At 42.5% G+C, this 18,674-nt stretch overlaps 1 protein-coding gene across 4 annotated transcripts in view; it reads right to left on the bottom strand.

Moving 5' to 3' along the window:
• Nucleotides 1–5,343: 5,343 nt before the first annotated feature.
• The window catches only part of NDUFAF6 (NADH:ubiquinone oxidoreductase complex assembly factor 6), a 93,181-nt gene continuing 79,850 nt past the window's right edge, over nt 5,344–18,674 (bottom strand). For all 4 annotated transcript variants that reach the window (XM_084864749.1, XM_084864747.1, XM_084864748.1 and 1 more), the window contains 6 exons: nt 18,265–18,321; nt 15,111–15,213; nt 13,645–13,778; nt 12,477–12,578; nt 10,448–10,504; nt 5,344–9,409 (listed from right to left, as the gene is read on the bottom strand). In XM_084864749.1, the coding sequence (XP_084720875.1) occupies nt 9,281–9,409; nt 10,448–10,504; nt 12,477–12,578; nt 13,645–13,778; nt 15,111–15,213; nt 18,265–18,321 (582 nt within the window). In that variant the 3' untranslated portion in view covers nt 5,344–9,280. The remainder of the gene's footprint in view (nt 9,410–10,447; nt 10,505–12,476; nt 12,579–13,644; nt 13,779–15,110; nt 15,214–18,264; nt 18,322–18,674) is intronic.

Here is an 18,674-nt window from a genome sequence, read left to right on the forward strand (position 1 = left end):
GAGGATGCAATTCTAGAGCAGTGGCAGAAAATAAAAAGTCAGCAAGTGACTCATAAGGACGAGCCCTGAAATAGCTCGGCTTTGCATATGTGTGATAGATAGATCTGCTAACTCGTGAAATAGAACAGTGAATCACTGGGGACTGGATGTAAAAGCTCCGGGAAAGTGCACCTACATGTGTAGAACCAGAAATGCCACGACCCTCAGCATCCTGGGGAACGGGAAAGAAGGTCAGCTGCTGGTAAGTTCCCTGGCACCAGCCCCCTTTCTTGATTCTCCCCCCGCTCCACCCCCCCCCCACCCCCCCCACCCCCCACCCCCCGCCTGTCTGGGGAGCACAGGTGCTCAGTGGTTAGCCCCAGGGGCCACGCCTCTGCGGAGGTGGTCTCTCTGGTTCCTCTTTCTCACCTCAGGCCCCGCCCCTTTCCTCTGTGGCTTCCCCCTTCCCTTCCCAGCCTAGTCAGGCAGGTGTGCTTGCTTCCCCTGGTCTCTGCTCCCACCTCACACGGGTGCCTGTCCTCTCCCCGCCGACAGCTCCCTGCAGACCAGTTCCGGGAAGCAGGCAGGGAGAGAACAGCACGTGTGGGGGAGCCTGGGGGCTCAGGAAGTCTTACCAGCTTCTCAGCTCCTGGGCCCGGCTGTGAGGCAGGGCGGCTAGTCAGTGAGGAGAGTGGAATAGGGCAACTGAGACAGGTTTCAGCCACCTAGTAAATCCTGTCTGCCCTAAACCCCGGACACTTCAGAGTAAAATGGTTTGCACTTCTCCTCCCCAGCCAGAGGGTGAACGGCTTAAAGCTCCTATTCAGGGAGACAGATACAGAAATCCAACGAGTGCCATTTGCCAACCACACCCAAGGACAGATGAAGCTAAGAGAATAAACCGCATTTTGGTCCATCAGCATAAAGCTGATGAATGTTCTACTGAGATCCTCTCCTAAGACCTCTGTCCAGCATTTAAAACCCCTCCAAACAAAGGGCTAGTGAGCCCTTTCCCGCCCAGGAGCACTCTCCTGCTCCCCCCACTCCCCCCACAGGCACACACCTCCTAGACTCTAAGGGACCCCATGAGGCTTGCGGCCAGGGCAGCAATGGGCAGTAGCAGGTCATCCCAGCCTACCCCCCTGAGCCTGCCCCACGGCCCCCTTCTCTCTGACTCCTCAGCCAGAGCAGCCCAGCCTGGGCCCAGCCCCCAGCCCTTCCCAGTGTCATGTCCCCAGCTTTCACAGCCGCCCTCCACCTGGACTCCCGCTGTGAGCTTTCTCCTGCGTGAAGTCGAGAACCCACACACTACTGCTGGCTCCAGGCAGACCCCCTCAGGGCCGGGTCCCCTTTCCAGAAACAGCTAAAACCCCTGACTCCCGGAAGCCCCTGGGCCTCTGCACACTCTGAGTTCTCTGTTCTAGATGGTGCCATGAGCACAGCGCTCACCTCTCCTGGCACTTGCTGGGCCACTTGTGCAGCCTTGGGCACATCTCTGAGCCCCCTTGAGCCTGTTTTCTCACCCCTCCGGCGGCCGTGAGGTTTCAGGAAGATAGTCCCCTCAGCGCAGTGCGGGTACACGGTGAGCATTACCTTGAGGACTCTGGCCCAAATCTGGTAGCCACGACCCAGCGCCTGAAGAGGGCCTGCCTGGCATGGCTCCATCCCTGCAGCCAGCATCCATTCCGATTGCTCAGCACCTGTGCCTTCCTGGTCGCTGAACATTTTTCATCTGTCCCTGGCTGTACCATGCGTGCTGGAAGCAAAGGCAGAGACACGTGTGCTGCTGGGTCATCAAAGCATAGGAGGGGTGAGGCGAGAAGCAGAAGTAGAAGCATGGAGGAATGGGAGGGCAGCGGGGGCCAGGTGTCTTTTGTTTGCAACACGATAGGCAAACAGGATCTTACTGGCTTTCAGCAGAGAGGACAACTGTGAGGAAGATGGCTGTGTGAGTCTTCTGTGGTGCCATCACAATGCCACAAACTGGCTTAAAAGCAAAAGAAATTTATGTTCCCGCAATTCAAGTGACCAGAAGTCTGGGCCTCACCCCCTACCTCCCTCCACCCCTGAAGGAGTTGTCCGGGCCTCATTCCCTTTGTAAACTCCAGGAGGGAATCCCTCCTTCCCTCTTCCAGCATCTGGTGGCCCGGGGGGCCCATGGGCTCTGGCAGCATGGCTTCAGACCCCGCCTCCCTCTTCACAAGGCCTTGCCCCTGTGGGTTTCTGTGCCTCAAGTGCACCCCTGCCTTTCTCCTTCATGAACACCTGTCATTGGAGTTAGGGTCCATTCTAAGTTCAAGATTATATCATCTTGAGATCTTTAATTACATCTGCAAAAAAAAAATAATAATAATTTTTTTTTTTTCCAAATAAGATCACATTCACAAGTTCTGGGCTGAAGGTTTGACCATATCTTTTGGGGGAACCCACTAGTTTGTACGATCAGCCCAATACAATGATATGCAAAAGCAGCGGCTGATATGTCTTCATAGATTTTCAGAAAGCTGATTCTACATCGAAGAGTATAATGGAGTAGCCTTGGTTTTTACCCAGAATGTTCCTCAGCGCCCTTCAGCTGCATTTTTCAGCTTTTAAAATCCGTTTGCATTCCTTGGATCATGGCCTCACCTTCCTCCCATCTCTACTTCTATCACCACGTCTTCCTTCTCTGACTCGGGCCCACCTGCTTCCCTCTTGTAAGGACTCCCATGATGACAGTAGGCCCACACAGATAATCCAGAATAATCTTCCCATAGAAGGCCCTTAGTTTAATCATACCTGCCAAGTCTGTTTTGCTGTGTACGGCAACATAATTTTGGGGGGCTCTTACTCTGTTGACCACAGTTGGAAACTTAGGTTTTTATCCTAAGAGCAAGGAAGTGAAACCAGCAGAAGAATTACAAAGCAGAGGAAGAATCGTACAGGACAGCAGACACACAAGGGTTAGTCATGGCCAGGGGATGTAAAAGTTAACCTAGAAGATCCTAGAAGAACTGATGGCATATCTGGTCATGTGTAGGGCAGCTAGTATAGAATATATTTTTTCATAGTCTGTGTTTGTTTGGTCTTTCTCAATTCATCCTTTGAGGTTTCTGCGAAGCCCCGAGTCCCAGGACACCTATGGTTATGGTTACAGGTGAAAACCTGGGCAAAGTGGAAAAAAGGATGACTATTTTGGCCAAGATTCTATGCCCACAATGAGCAGGCCAGGGGGACTGTCATTTTATTTATTTACTTAAATATATTTTATTGATATTTTTACAGAGAGGAAGGGAGAGGATAGAGAGTTAGAAACATCGATGAGAGAGAAACATCCATCAGCTGCCTCTTGCACACCCCCCACTGGGGATGTGCCCGCAACCAAGGTACGTGCCCTTGACCGGAATAGAACCTGGGACCTTTCAGTCCGCAGGCTGACGCTCTATCCACTGAGCCAAACTGGGTAGGGCGGGACTGTCATTTTAGCAGGTACAGACCTACAGCACCTTACCAAAGCACGGCCCAGAAGGAGCAGGTCCTAGAACCAATTCAAGAATAAGGAAATGGCCAATTGGTAATAGGAAGAAATGTCATACAACTCCCAGGACGCTAAGGACGTAGACTATGCTGATTTCTGGAAAGGCACTACTCCCAACACTAAGTAGAAAGAAGGCACAAAAACGTTCATACTGGTGCCATGTTCTGTCAGGCACGGTAAAGTAAGTTTTCTCTCTAATGTTTGTGAAGCTTGTGCTTCTGCCAACAGCTTGTGCTTCTGCCAACAGCTCCGTCTCTCACCTTGCACAGAGGTGCTCAAAACTGTCCACAATGCCCTCCAGCGGCTGCCTTTGGGCTTCCTCTCCTTCCCCTGTCTTCACTGGGTCTCTAATCCAACTGCACCTGGCTTCAGCTCTCTTTACCTACCTCACGGCCATCTTGTTTCATTGACCTGATAGGACAGACTTCCAAGTTCACTGGTTCCCCTTTCGGGGCGGTGGGTAAGAACCTGGGGCTCCCCGCCAGGCCACTCAGGGTCAGACAAGCCAGGCCCGCCCCACAGGCCTCACCTCCAAGGAGGGGAGCAGAGAGATCCGAGGATCATTCCCTTCCGGAAACACATTGCCTGGAGAAGTTACAGGTTCTTTCCCAACCCGCAGGAAAACGGGATTCAGTCAGAACGTTTTCACAGCAACACATTTTTTTAAAAAGACATCTACTTAGGGGGCAGTATGAGAACTATTTACATTTTCATTGTGTGAAGGAGAAATTTGAATGTTATGGCCAATTTGAGTTGTAGGACCATACTATGGCAAATGGAACCAAGGGGTGAGAGACATGATCTCAGTTCATTGTGAAAGCAGGAGGAAGAACTTTCCAGCAATTCAGTGGAATGAACTGCCTTTTCCACGGCGAGGGCCCTGTCCCTGGTGGTGTTGGGGACAAGGGGGGACAGTCACACTCAGGGATGCTATGAAAAAGATCATTGCATTGGGTGGGAAATGCAACCAAATGACCTACTAAGTTCCTCCCAGATCTAACATTCTACTATTCGGTTTGTGGAAATTCCTTAGCCCAAACCGCATTCGACAGTCCCAGTTAAGAGAAAATCAGACAAGGACTACACTGTGTATCATGTGAATCCCTCGGGATTGGAACTTTGGGTACGGCCGGATGTTATCGTTAAGATGCAAAGAAAAAGGACGAAGTCACCAGACACCAGATAGGCATGTTTAAATAAGACTTCTTGGCCCTGCTAAGAACACAATGTTTTGCATGAAAAACAGGAAAGCAATTACTGTAAATAAAATCATCCTGAAAATAGGCATATTACGATTGTTATTATTTTGGATTACAGCAACCCTTTATTTTGCCCTTATGACACCTATCAGTCCATACTGAAGCTTTCTCAGTTTCTCTCCCTCTTCTTCCCCCTCCTAAAAGACCTCTCAGTGTTTTTACCCCCGTCCTCCCTGCAGGTCTTCTTCATTGGAGAACACCCTGCTGCCATCTCCCTTCATCCTTGCGGGCAGGGTCTTGGGCGAAAATAAGCATATTTAAACACTTAATTTCCATTTGGCTTAAGCATATTTACCCGACTCAGAATTAGGTTGCTTAAATGACTAGGTAAATAGAAAGAGTTCCAAGATCCCAGCTTCACACAAGGTATGGAGCATTAAGCTGGAAGGCAGCCAACATTGATTCTGTTCCTGCTTTTTATGGTGACCTTGGGACAAGGGGGTGGGGTGGAGGGGAAGAAGAAAAAGAACTTGATTTTGCTGAGCTTTGGCTTATCCCAGTACAAGAATTAAAAAACAAAACAAAACAAAAAAACAATAGTCACACCCACATCACAGAGTTTGTGAAAGTTAAACAGGAAACGTCTACAAAAATAGAAAACAATGTATTCATTATGAACATAATCGGTATTTTTAGTCAGAATCTTCTCAGACAAAGGTTTTGGGGCATAAGTTATACTGAAAGCTGCATTATTGAGCCAATTATTTCCCGACACCCTCTGAATTAATATAACTTTTAAAGACATCCCATTAAAAACTAGCTAGTGCTAACACACAGGATAAGTTGGTTTAACATATATAAAAACAAACACAAACAAAAACACCATAGCAAGTGAAACTGATATCTACAGAAAATCAGTCACAGAGGACTCAAAGGCACAAAGGACTCAGGAAGTCCGAGGCAACTTTACATGGAGTAGTCCTCTAGACCAAACATTTCAGCCAATCAGATCATTCCTTTTCACTATCAATCATGTTTTCCTTTCCAGTAAGAGGAAAATGTCCAACCACGGCTCCATCACAGGCTTCGTGGAGCAAAACTTGCTTTCAAGTTTAATCACTTGCTCTGTCCTTCTATTTGCGCTTGTTCTATTTATTTTTTGTATGCAGACCTCATGCTGAAGGGGAAGCCATTTTTAAACCCAATCCTTACGGATATCCTCAGCCCAGGAACGCTGTGTGATTGCTTCTTTACTCCTCGCCCAGGCTGAGGAAAGGCAGGAACTGGTTAGAGGCAAGAAGGCCGGGACTGCCCCAGAAGTAAGCCTTCCGAGTCTGGTCCGTTAAGATCAGGTTCTAGAGCACATGGATCCACCCATGTTCAAGTCACTCCAAAGCCTCGGGTATGACTTAGGGGTCATCGTCCGCTGCCCAGACCATCACAGAAGAGCCCCAACACTGTCCAGCTGAAGGAAAGCATATTTGTGATGTTCTCCTAAGCAAGCCTGGAGCCGTGAAAGGAGACCAAAGAAAGCATCCATGATCACTTGCAGATGCTTTATTATAGGACATGCTTTGGAGATGAGACGGTAGACGTGGGGTGGTTAGGCATAAGTAGAACTCAACTCCAAGGGTGTGTGTGTGCCTCCTACAAGCCCCAGTGGGAAGGCTTGGGTCCTGTAACCTGGCTCCCACCCAACTTTCCTGACACTTCCCACATGCCATCTCCTCCGGAAACCTTTCTCCTCCAAAGGGGTGCTATGCCCCTCCTGCATATGCCACCCAGTGACCAGCACGTAATGTCTATTTCTTTTGCCTAGTTCCCTCCCGCCTAATTTGTAGTTGGAATTTATGTAGTAACCATACTTTTAAAAACCTAACTTGTACCTAAAATTTATGTCATGAATTTTTCTGAAATTAGTTATGCCCTTGAACTCTTCAACTTGGCAATTTATGTTACCATCTCAAGAATGGTAAAGATACATGGGTTGTGGGCTTTGGCGTTAAGGTAACGTGGGTTTGGCATCCAGCTCTGGTTCTGAAGGCTGTGTGACTTTGAACTGAACATCTCTTGAGGCAGTTTTATCATTTCGAAAATAAAGGCCTACTTCTCTGTGAAGATTAATACGTAAGAGTGCAGAGCACACCACCTGTCCAAACTCATGCTCGGTGTTAGCTGCTGTGGAAGTTCTCAAGAGTAATTTAATTTCATCAAAAGGAGAGATTTAACCAAAAGGAGGTAAATAATAATGTCAGTTGTTTGGGAACGACCCAAAACATATTTTATAATAATATGCAACTTGACCTACATTGAGATTAACCTGCAATTTGTAGTTAACATTTGTAATTTATTACATTCCACATAATCAGTATCAAAACACATCTTAGATGGTTTGAAAATGTATCTGACCCCTTTAAAATGCTCAATAAAAAATCCCGAGATGTGAAAAATGAAAAAGAATGTTGGCACCATCTAAGGGAGTATCTCTTATGCCAGGAAATGAATAGAAGAGTAAATGTCTCTGAATAAGATCCCATCTTAATCTCTAGGAGACTGGAAACTTCAGTTCATTCAAATCCCTAAGCATCAAATTTAAAAAGGCTTAGAAAGTACTTTGAAATTTACTTACTAGTAAACTGGCTTCTGAGCCAGCGAAAAAATCCAGTGATCCAACAGAGTTTAAACCCTTCTTTTTCAGGTCCTCAGATAAGAACCAAGATGCGTAGCAGCCAATTGCTGCCACGTTGAACCTAGGAAGACCCACAGACAATGCTAACAAAGACTATCTCTAACCAACTCTTCAACCCTGGATCACTCAGAATCCCAAGAGGAAATGTGTCCCATTTCCTTGTACTTGCCTTTCTCAGATAAGCTAAAAAGCTCTATAAGCCACAGACTTAAACACAAGGATATTCTTTCAGCATCAGGATCAACTTAGAATCTACTTAGCACAATCACATTGCACATTCATTCAATTATACATTTATTAACCTCTAGTTGCTCTAAATCAGAAGCCATTCTAGGTGCTGGGGGTCCCAAGATGAACAAAACAATGTATTCTTACCCATAAGCAGCTCTCAGTTTAAGTTTTATTTTTGGGGAAAAAAAAAAAAAAAGCATTTTTTAAAAATATATATTTTTATTGATTTCAGAGAAGGGAAGAGGGATAGAAACATCAATAATGAGGATCATTGATTGGCTGCCTCCTGCATGTCCCACACAGGGGATCGAGCCCACAAGCTGGGCATGTGACCTCCTGGTTCACAGTCTGATGCTTAACCACTGAGCCATGCTCGCCGGGCCAAAAAACAAGCCATCATTAACTCACAGTTGCAGTAGGCACTAATCCATAGCGGAAACCAAAGGCTTAAGAGAGATGGGATATGGAACAGAACACGGGAGGTGTGAACGGAGAGGAGACAAGACCACTGAAGAAAGGAAAAGGAAACTGTGGCATAATCCTGGCCTTGGGAGTCAGGGACTCGCTCAGAGTCTAGATCTGCCATTACCAGCAATACAAACCATTTTGTTTTGCAGCTAGTGTGTATTTTATATTTTAAATACCAAAAAATTCGCGAGTGCCCGGCTAGCTCAGTCAGTAGAGCATGAGACTCTTAAATACCAAAAAATTCTTTCTTTCATAGTGTTTTAAAGATCAAATGAGAGCGCTGATGAAAGTATGTAGCCCAGAGCTTGTCAGTGGGAAGATCAACTAGTACACACGTTTTTAAAAGTGCAGTATTCCCTAATGAATGTTCAATATAATTGCGCTAATACACTTCACATTAATACACTTTATGAATACAACTTTGTTCGTGACCACAATACAGAATGAGAGAAGGGAAGCAGTGGGGTTAGCAAAAAAGTAAAAACTTTCAAATCAGCCAGACATAAAAGTTGAAATAGGGTTCCAGCTCTTGACAGCCCACTGTCTTACCTTACAGAAGTTACTTTATCATCATGGATAAAATTGCACAGGGCTGTAAGGATGAACTCTATAAAAAAAGTGTAATATGCAAATCGACCGATGGCCAAACAGCAGAACGACCATCCGGACGTCCTTTCAGACGAAGCCGGGGCTGTGAAGGCCTACTCTTACTCGAATTCCACGCACAGGGCCTCTGGGATTAGGGATAAAACCCTCAACACAGTGACTGACACTCCTCACGTATTAACTGCACTCTCTGGACCCCCAAACACACTCATTCACACCTGTGCGGGCACTGAGCTCTGGCTCTCCAAATGCAGAGCCAGCACTAGCAGTCACCCAGGTGAGGGAGGGAGGAGACTCCTCTCTGCCCCCTGGTGGTGCAGCATGGCTCCCCGGGACAGGGATGGGACAGTAGACACCGTCCGGGCTGGTGGAGACAACGGCAGTGCCTGAGGCAGAATCTCAATAATGTTTTGGCCCCCAAGCCCCGCAGTAATTTCTCATCAATTCTGTAAGCTATTCATACCCATCCAATAAATCTATTTTTGCCTCAAGTAAACAGTCAGTACCTGCTGCTTATAAACAAGAACCCTAACTAGTATACTTCTGTAAAACTAATAAAAATAAATTACTATCAGTGCCATGAGGTTATTTTTAGTATCTTCTTCTCCATGATTGAATATACAAAGACAACGGAAGTAACGTATTCTTCTGCTGTAGAGATGGGTGGAATATATCAAAATTCACTTTTTGGATTTTCTTTAAATAGTCCTCCAGAGCAACCTGAAAAAAGAGAAAAATGTTCACTAGATCATAGGATGATTAAGTCTTTAAAAATAAACTAAAGAAACATTATCAGTATTAAGGCTACTTTAGTTTCCCTGAGGTGATCTTTAATATACTAAGAATTTAAATGAGAATTTTAAAAGGGAGAGATAAAAATAAAGACATCTTCTAAGAAGTTTCCATTAGACCTAGGATAGAAGATCTACAAGAATAAAAATGAATCTTTAAATATATTTTTGGGGAAAAGGTAGAATATATGTTTGGTATTGTAGAAAATGCATGAGTTTTCAATTTTTAAAGATCTCAAATTTTGAACTTTGGTTTTGACCTATGAAATGAAGTAAACCATACCTAAGGATTATTAGAATAATGTATGAAATGACCTAATTAAGAGCCTGACCTGTAATAGTTGCTAAAAAAAAAATTAGAAGCTGTTTTAATTTCTTTATATATTTTTCAATAATAATTCCCTAATCTGGCTACAATCAGAAGCATCTGGGGAACTTATTAATTTAAAATCACAGTTTCTCTTAGGAATCCCCCCTCCTCAATCCAAGTCTTATTTAGAAAGAAGACCCCGGGAGTCTATGTTTTCAAAGCTTTCCCAGGTTATCCTGATGTGGCAGCTCAGTACGGGTCCAGAAGCCAGTGCTACAATATGGTCCCAGAGGAGAAAATATTACCAGAATAATAAGTAATACTTATATAGCTACAAGTAACCTAACAATCCTACAAGACAGCGTCCTATGTGATTCCCATTTACCCACGAGTATACTGAGGAATGTGGTGGTTAGGGACCTTAAACCCCCATGGATAGTAAAAGGCAAAGCAGATTCAAACTGCTGCTAAATACAGGCATGGCCACTGCCTAAGGTGGAAGGCAACTCAGAAACCCATCACGCGGAAGAGAAACAAAAATAAAGCCTCCAAACTAAAGACATGCATTTGAGCCTCAATTAATTTACCATTTGGACAGAAAGAGGTCTCACACACCTGCTTCGTTCATTAGGCAGCCTTCCCTGTTAATCTACTTACCGTCTGAAGAAAGGCAGGAAATGCCTTCACGGGAACACTTTTGTGGAGGGACCTAGCCTAAGAAGGGAGACAAAAGGAAACTGGTTTGAAATAGAAATACTTCTGGAAATAAACACTCTCCCTCAGAAAGTGAACACTAGCCGTTTAACAGCACAGCCAGGGCCTCTCTCAAAAGCAAGAAAATAGCTCTCACTCCTGCAGATTACAATCACCTTCTTAAGCCTAAAGCACTCGGGGAAAAGTACTATATTAAAAATTCCATTCTTCCTTACAAGTTGACTTAGGCATTTTCCGGTTGCCTTACAATATCCTGTACCTTTGACCCTCTAGCTCTGTGGTTAGGGGTAAATGAAGACAGCCTGGTGTTAACAAGTCCCAGCACCTCCAAGCTCAGATGGTCATATCTCCTGTTCAGAGGAATGTAAGATCCTCTAGCCGATCGTCTGCCTCTGTCTTCCCCAAGCTTTCATTCATTCCGCACAGCCAGCCAATTTAATGTTCCTAGGTCGCTGTTTTATTTTTATTTTCTTTAACATGAGGCCCTGATAGGTCAAGTCTCAACTATGCATCTTGGGATTCAGAGACCTCCGCACCTTGACTAACCTCATCTGACTCACCTCCCTACTTCTCTGGACTAGGAGTCCCTGAGGCTTTCGGGGTAATGCCCACCTGCTCTCACCAAGCCCACCCGTTCCCAAGCCTTTGTGTGACACCATCTCTGCTTCCTGACTCACATCTTCACCCCTGCCCCGTTTTACCCGTCTACTAAAATTGCTCTCTTCCAAACCATACATGATTTGCTATTTGCCTACCTCTTTCCTCTTCATCTCCCTGCAGCATGCACATTTTCCTACTCCCCCTTCTTGGAATTTGTTCCTCCCTTGGTTTCTAACACACTGATTCTGTTTTCCTACCTCTTTGATCATTCTTTTCTTCTTCTTCCTAATAAACGGCCCTTTCTCCTTCCACGTGAGGAATGGAGGTGGCTCACAAGGTTCGGCCCTCGGTCCTCTTATCCAGATGTACATTCTCCTTGGGCAATGACATCCAAACTCAGAGCTTTAACCAGTTCCTCCATGTGGATGGCTCCCAAATCGAGTCTCTCTTCAGTTCTCATCTCCTTTCAAAGTCACAATCCTGCATTCTTTATCAGCCCATCTCCCTAAATGCCTTCTAATCCCCTTCCATTCAATGATGTCCAGCAGCTAGTCTGTCTACTGATCTGAGTGTACCACTGCTTTTAAACTACAGTCTTTGAATGGCCCCTTCACTATCTCTACCTGAACTCTGTGCAGCCTTCAACTTCCTTCATCCTGATCCTACCACAATCCAATCAGTTATCAAGTCTAGCTGATTCTACCTCTGATGTGTGTGTGTGTGTGTACATACATAACATCCACCTTCTCAAATCAGATACTCTCAAATGTGGCAAAAGGAGATTATTCACTAGTGATTATTAGAGTAGTAGGATGAGATTACATCCTGCTACTCCAATAATAAGCCAAACTACAGCATGAACAGTGTCAGAGCCGGGTGGGTCACTTATTCAAAGAAGGTTAATTGTGAGGGGAAATCAGCAACAGGAGGGCCCACAGGATGCCGATAATTTCAGAAGGCAGCAGCAACAAACCAGAAGAGAAGAGAAAGAAGGTATCGGAGAGGCCAACTGAAAACCAGCCGGGACTGCTGAGGATGCAAGGTCCTGGGAAGGGAGGAGAGGCATCTGCCTTGCAAGGCAGAAAGACACACTGCCCTAGAGACAGAAATGGCGAGTGGTGGTCAGAGTGGAACCTCCCTGAGGAAGCCCAGCAAAGGGGCACACGTTTGCTGAAAGGGAGAAAGCGGTGTTCTTTAAAAGTGGGGACAGTTTACAGTAGTCCCTGAGGGAAATCCACTGGGATTCCAATGGAAGTCGGAATACAGCCTGCCAAGTAGGGAACAGTATGACCGTGCTCTAGGAGTAGCCACACCTAGAAAGGATAGTTTCCTAAATGATTTGGGGTGGGAGGTGGGGAGAAAGGCTACTTACATGCTTCAAGTGCAGGTGTGCCTGGCTGGCAATGTCATATACCACATCTCTTACATTTTTATCTAGGTTCTTCCGTAGAAAATCCTCTTGTGAAACACCATGCTGTGTAGAAAAATATTGTATTAGCAATTAAAAAGCATACTTAAAACTAACTTAGCTCAAGAAAACAGGTAAGAGAACAGTAAGTACAATATAATGTCTATTTAAAAAAAATATATGGATGTTTACATATATGTGTATGTGTGGCTGTGTATATATACTCAGTCCCCTCCCCGCCCCCCTTCCTGGAAGAATATGCAACAGGATGGTAAATAACAATGGTTGCAGTAGAACAAAAACACACAAGCAATAGTCCTAGCTGGTTTGGCTTAATGGATAGAGCTTTAGCCTGTGGACTGAAGAGTCCTGGGTTTGATTTCAGTCAAGAGCACGTCCAAGTTGCAGGCTTGATTCCCAGTAGGGGATGTGCATGAGATAGCCAATCAAGGATTCCCATCATTGATGTTTCTCTCTCCTTCTCCCTCTCCCTTCCTCTCTGAAATCAATAAAAATATATTTTTTAAAAATACACAAGCAAGAAAACAAACATATAAGACATTTTAAAAGCACAGACAATAATGAATCTCATACAGAAAATAAAAGTTCTCATAAACAATAGTCTTGTCTTAAGGATTTTTTCCTCCTCTTAAATAAAGAACAGGCTGGCCCTGGCCAGGTAGCTCAGTTGGTGGGAGCCTCTTCCCAATATGCCAAGGTTGCAGGTTTGATCCCCGGTCAGGGCACATACAAGAATCAACCAATGAGTGCTTAAGTAAGTGAAACAACAAACCAATGTTTCTTTCTCTCTCTCTCTCTCTCTCTCTCCTCAATTAAAAAATAAAACAAAGGCTAAGCTACAGTAGGAATAATTACTGTAATTGCTTGGAAGGGATTAAGCATCCACAGGAGGCTACACAAAGTGAGGGTCTCCGGATTTTCTTACTCTCAGCTCCACCAGAGAACTAAAATGCCTGACTGACAAAAATTCTCACTCGATAACCAAGGAGCCAAAAAGACATATGCATCCATTTCACAGCAGTGACTTGAATAGACTAAGCAAAGAGCCGAGAAATCACACCCTCCCCATATTCCTGAGGAAAATCATTCAGAGTACAAACCACGGCCTTACCAGCATGCAGATGTCCATGGGGAGGAACACCCTCCTTCTGCTGCTGTGATAGGGCGTCGCTCTCAAGCAGGTGACAATGCCTTGTGCCTTTCCGATGTGACTGGCAGCATGATCTGCATGAAGATCCCTTATACCTATGATTGTGATAAGTAATCAATAGGGCTGCTCTTCAAATGCATACGCCCACAAAAATAGCAAAGAGAAATCACCTACACAGATAAAACTAATTGTTTATCCTAATGCTTTCAACATCTGAAAAAACAGGCACAAAAACAAGCTGACTGCTAAGCAGGTTTCTGAACTTGAACGTTTAAACCAGTTTTCCTCAGATGGCGTCACACTAAGAGCACATTTGGAATTGTAATCAGCTATCATGGAAAAACATCACAATCTTTCCTTTCTTCTCAATGTCCATACAACCTCACTTTAAGTGTACTCTGCTCTTCGCTCTTTGCTCCCTCCATTCCGCTCACTGTGCTGGCAAACATGTCACCGAATGTGCAGGCAGACCAGGCCTGGGAAACGCAATATGCATAGGATGAAATAACATTTATTCCTCTAGGGTGCCATAAAAATATATTACCTTCTTCAAATGGCTGTTATTGTCCTCGTGCCAAGCAATTTCCTCATTACAATCAGACCTTCCCAGCTTAGAGGCTTAAAAAACCATCAGCCCTGGCCTATTTGGCTCAGAGGTTGGAATGTCGGCCTGTGACCAAAAGATCTCGGGTTCGATTCCTGGTCAGGGAATGTGTGGGAGGCAACCAATCGATGTGCCTCTTTTACATCAATTTTTTTCTCTCTCTCTCTCCCTGTCTCTCCCCTTCCCTTCCACTCTCTCTCAAAAACAAACAAACAAACAAAAAAAACAATGGAAAAAATATTTTCAGGTGAGAATTAACTAATATAAAATAAAATAAACATCAGCAATTACCAGATTATTAATTATGATAGTCCCACGAGATAGCTAAAGTACTTTTTAAAAATATACTTTTATTGATTATAGAGAGGAAGAGAGATAGAAGTATTAATGATGAGAGAGAATCACCGATTAGCTGCCTCCTGCACATCCCCCATTGGGGACTGAGCCCGCAACCTAGGGATGTGCCCCTGACCGAATCAAACCTGCAGGCTAACGCTCTATCCACTGAGCAAAACCGGCCATGGTTAAAGTATTTTTATTAGAGCCTAAGTACTGTGATTAGTCTGTACTCCAAAGACAGACATGCTCAAAAAAAAAAAAAGAAATATATATATATATATATATATATGTGTGTGTGTGTGTGTGTGTGTGTGTGTGTGTATATACACATATATACATATATATGGCTTTTCCTTTACAAATGATACAAAAAAAACCCCATTGTTAAAGTGGTTAGATTGTAAAATTATGAAAGCATGAAGCCTGAAGCGTATTTTATTCAGAAAAAGAGAAGTATGAAATTAAAAAAACACGCACAACTTACCCAATATTTCTAGTGTTAAATAAAGAAGGGAACTCTGTGTGTTTTCGGCATAATTTTCCAGTTCCTGGATATTACGATATGCTTTGTCATCCAAATTTTTTTCCTATAATCAAACAAAAGGCAAATCAAGTTTGCTGAATTATCAAAATTTATAAAGACGATTTTTTGCCCCCAAAAAACTGAATAATAAAAATATTAAGTATATCCTCTTTAATACAAAGTAAAATAAGCTTAAAATAAAATTAAGATATGAAAGTTCTACACATACAATCTTACAAATCATCCCTCAAAATAAATACCGCAGGATTAATCTCAATGTACAAATCACCATCATCATAGGTTGGTTTAATTTTTAATTCCTTTGAAAGCCCAAGTTATCATGAAAAACTGACTTTAAAAGAAATTATGTTAAAATCTTTTATATTAAAAAAAAATGACATAACTCGTATACCATAAAATTTATCTTTTAAAAATATATTATGTTAGTGGTTTTTAGTATATTCAACAAGTTATGCAATTATCACCACTACCTAATTCCGGAATGTTTTCCTTTTTTTCTTTTTGTAACCCTCACTTGAGGATTTTTTTCCCACTGGTTTTTACAGAGTGGAAGGGAGGGGAAGAGACAGAGAGAGACACATCGACTGGCTGTCTCCTGCACAGGCCCTAACGAGGGCTGGGGTTTGAGCCTGCAACCAAGGTACGTGCTCTTGACTTGAATTGAACTTGGGACCCTTCAGTGTGTGGGCCGAGGTTCTATCCACTGAGCCAAACCAGCTACGGTGAATCCCGGAATGTTTCCATCACCAAAAAGAAATCCATATCCGTGAAGCAGTCACTTCCCATTTCCCTTCCCCTACATCTCCTGACAGGCCATAAATCTACCTTCTGTTTCCATGGATTTGTCTGTTATGGACATTTTATAAAAACACAATGACACAATATGTGGCTTTTTGTATCTGGCTTCTTTCAATTAGCAGGTTACCAAGGTTCATAGATGTCTAAGCTTCTATCAGTACTTCATTATTTTAACTGAAGAAATTATAAACAATATTCCATGGTACGGATATATAACATTTTGTTTGTTCATTCACTGATAGACTATGAGCTGTTCCCATTTTTGGACTATACTGCTATAAACATTGTGTACAAATTTTGTGTGGACATATATTCTCATTTCCCTTGGTATATAACCGAGGAGTAAAATGCTAGGACTATAGTAAATTCTGTTTAATTTTTGAAAAACTGTTTTTCCAAAGCAGCTGTACCATTTTACATTCCATGAGGAATGTATAAGGATACCAATTTCTCCACATTCTCACCAGTATCTTTTTTATAATCTACATATATCCCAGTGAGTGTGAGGCAGTATCTCATTGTGTTTTTTATTTACATCTCCCTAATGAAAACATACTGAACATCTTTTCAGGTGCTTATTGGTCACTGGTATATCTCCTTAAAGAGTATTTACTCAGATCCTTTGCCTATTTTTAAACTGGATTATCTTTTTAGTGTTAGGTCTAAGAATTCTTTACATATTCTAGATACTAGTCTCTTATCAAATATATAACTGGCAAATATTTTTTCCCATTTTATGAACGGTCTTTTAACTTCCTTAAATTTTTTAATTTTGACAAAGTCCAATTGTATATTTAATTTATTGTGCTTTCATCATATCTAAGAAATCACTGCCCATCCTAAAGTCACATAAACTTATGCCTATGCTTTCTCCTAAGAGTTTTACAATTATAAGTCTTACATTTAGGTTTCTGAACCATTTTGAGTAAGTTTTTGTATACGGTGTGAGGTAGCAGTCCACATTCATTCTTTTGTATGTGGCTATCCAGTTGTTCCAACAACATTTATTGAAACAAATTCTTTCCCCATTGAATTATCTTCACACTCTTGTCAAAAATCAACTGACTATAAATATTGTATATGGGTTTATTGTTGGACTCTCAATTCTATTCTATTGATCTATATGTTTATGCTATATCAATATCACACAGTTTGATTCCTCTAACTTTGTAGTTAAGTTTCAAAATCAAGAAATATGAGTCCTGGAACTTTGTTCTTTTTTTTCAAGATTGTTTTGGTGATCCTGGGCCCCTTGCATTTGCATAAGAATTTTAGGATCAGCTTATCAGTTTCTTTAAAAAAGCTAGCTGGAATTTTTATAGGCACTGCACTGAATCTATGAGGGGAGATTAAGCCCAGTCCTTTACTTTTAAATATCTCTCCCTACAAATGCCAAGTATTATTATTCCATTAAACAGGAAAGCTATCTCTGTCTTAAGTTCTCCAATTTTCTGATTGTCATAAAACCAGGACATCTGAAAAAATTATTTTCTTAGTGCTAATTAACTCTATAGGTCAAATGAGCAATTTTTCTTAATGTTGAAGCCATCTCATTTTGGCTTATATTATTATTACTATAGCTTATGGTTATTCATAAATTATATCCACATAAAGTTAAGTAAACTTGCACTGAAATGGCAACAGTGCATTATAAACATCAGGCCAATGAGGACACTGAGCCAACAATATATCAGGAAGATCACACAGGTTAACCCAGGTCAGTGGTTGGCAAACCGCGGCTCTCAAGCTACATGCAGCTCACGAGCCGCGGTTTGCCGCTCTGTTGACTAATGGGTTTGCCGACCACTGGCTCAGGTCATTGAGCAATTTGTGGGAACTAGAATAGAACTCAGTTCTAAGAACTTAGCATAGGATTCTATCCACTAGAACCATCGAACTTTCCTCATTCCCTGTACTCTTTGGACAAAGATCTAAATACTGGGTAAAGCCAAGACCGGTTTGGCTCAATGGATAGAGCATCGGCTTGGGGACTGAAGGGTCCCGGGTTCGATTCCGGTCAAGGGCATGTACCTTGGTTGCGGGCATATCCCCAGTAGGGGGTGTGCAAGAGGCAGCTGATCAATGACTCTCTCTCATCGATGTTTCTGACTCTCTATCTCTCTCCCTTCCTCTCTGTACAAAATCAATAAAATATATTTTAAAAAAAATAAATAAATAAAATAAATAAATAAATACTGGGTAAAGATAAAGGTATGTGTATGACTACTCAAATTCTGATGAAAAATTAAAGATTAAAAAGAAAGAAAAATTTAAGACTGGAGCAATTTCAACTTACTCTTTCATCAATGATTTTCATAAGCCATCTTTTAGTCAGATTATGTCTTTTGACAGCCTAAAAAAAAAGAAGAGTATTATGAATTTTTAGAAAGCACTAGAAATGACTTCTGCAGACCTGTATAAAAATAAACAAACCAAATGCAAAACTTGGTAAGGGAACATTTGTAATAACTCACCACAAAAGAAAAAAAAGAAAGAAAGAAAGAAAGAACAAAAAAATGCAGCTGTATTAAAGAAATACCAGGAAAAAAGAAAATGTCCCTAGAAAATATTTCCAAGTAAAGATAATATGTCTAAAACTTTTCCACTAATCTGTCTTTTTTATTATACTATTAGTAATTTAATGATTGCATTTCCAAAGGAAAACAAAAATTAAATATCCAAGCTACTGTTATATGATGTACCCTG

This window comes from Pipistrellus hanaki (assembly GCF_964339955.1).
Source record: "Pipistrellus hanaki genome assembly, chromosome: 17".
Classification (NCBI taxonomy): Eukaryota; Metazoa; Chordata; class Mammalia; order Chiroptera; family Vespertilionidae; genus Pipistrellus; species Pipistrellus hanaki.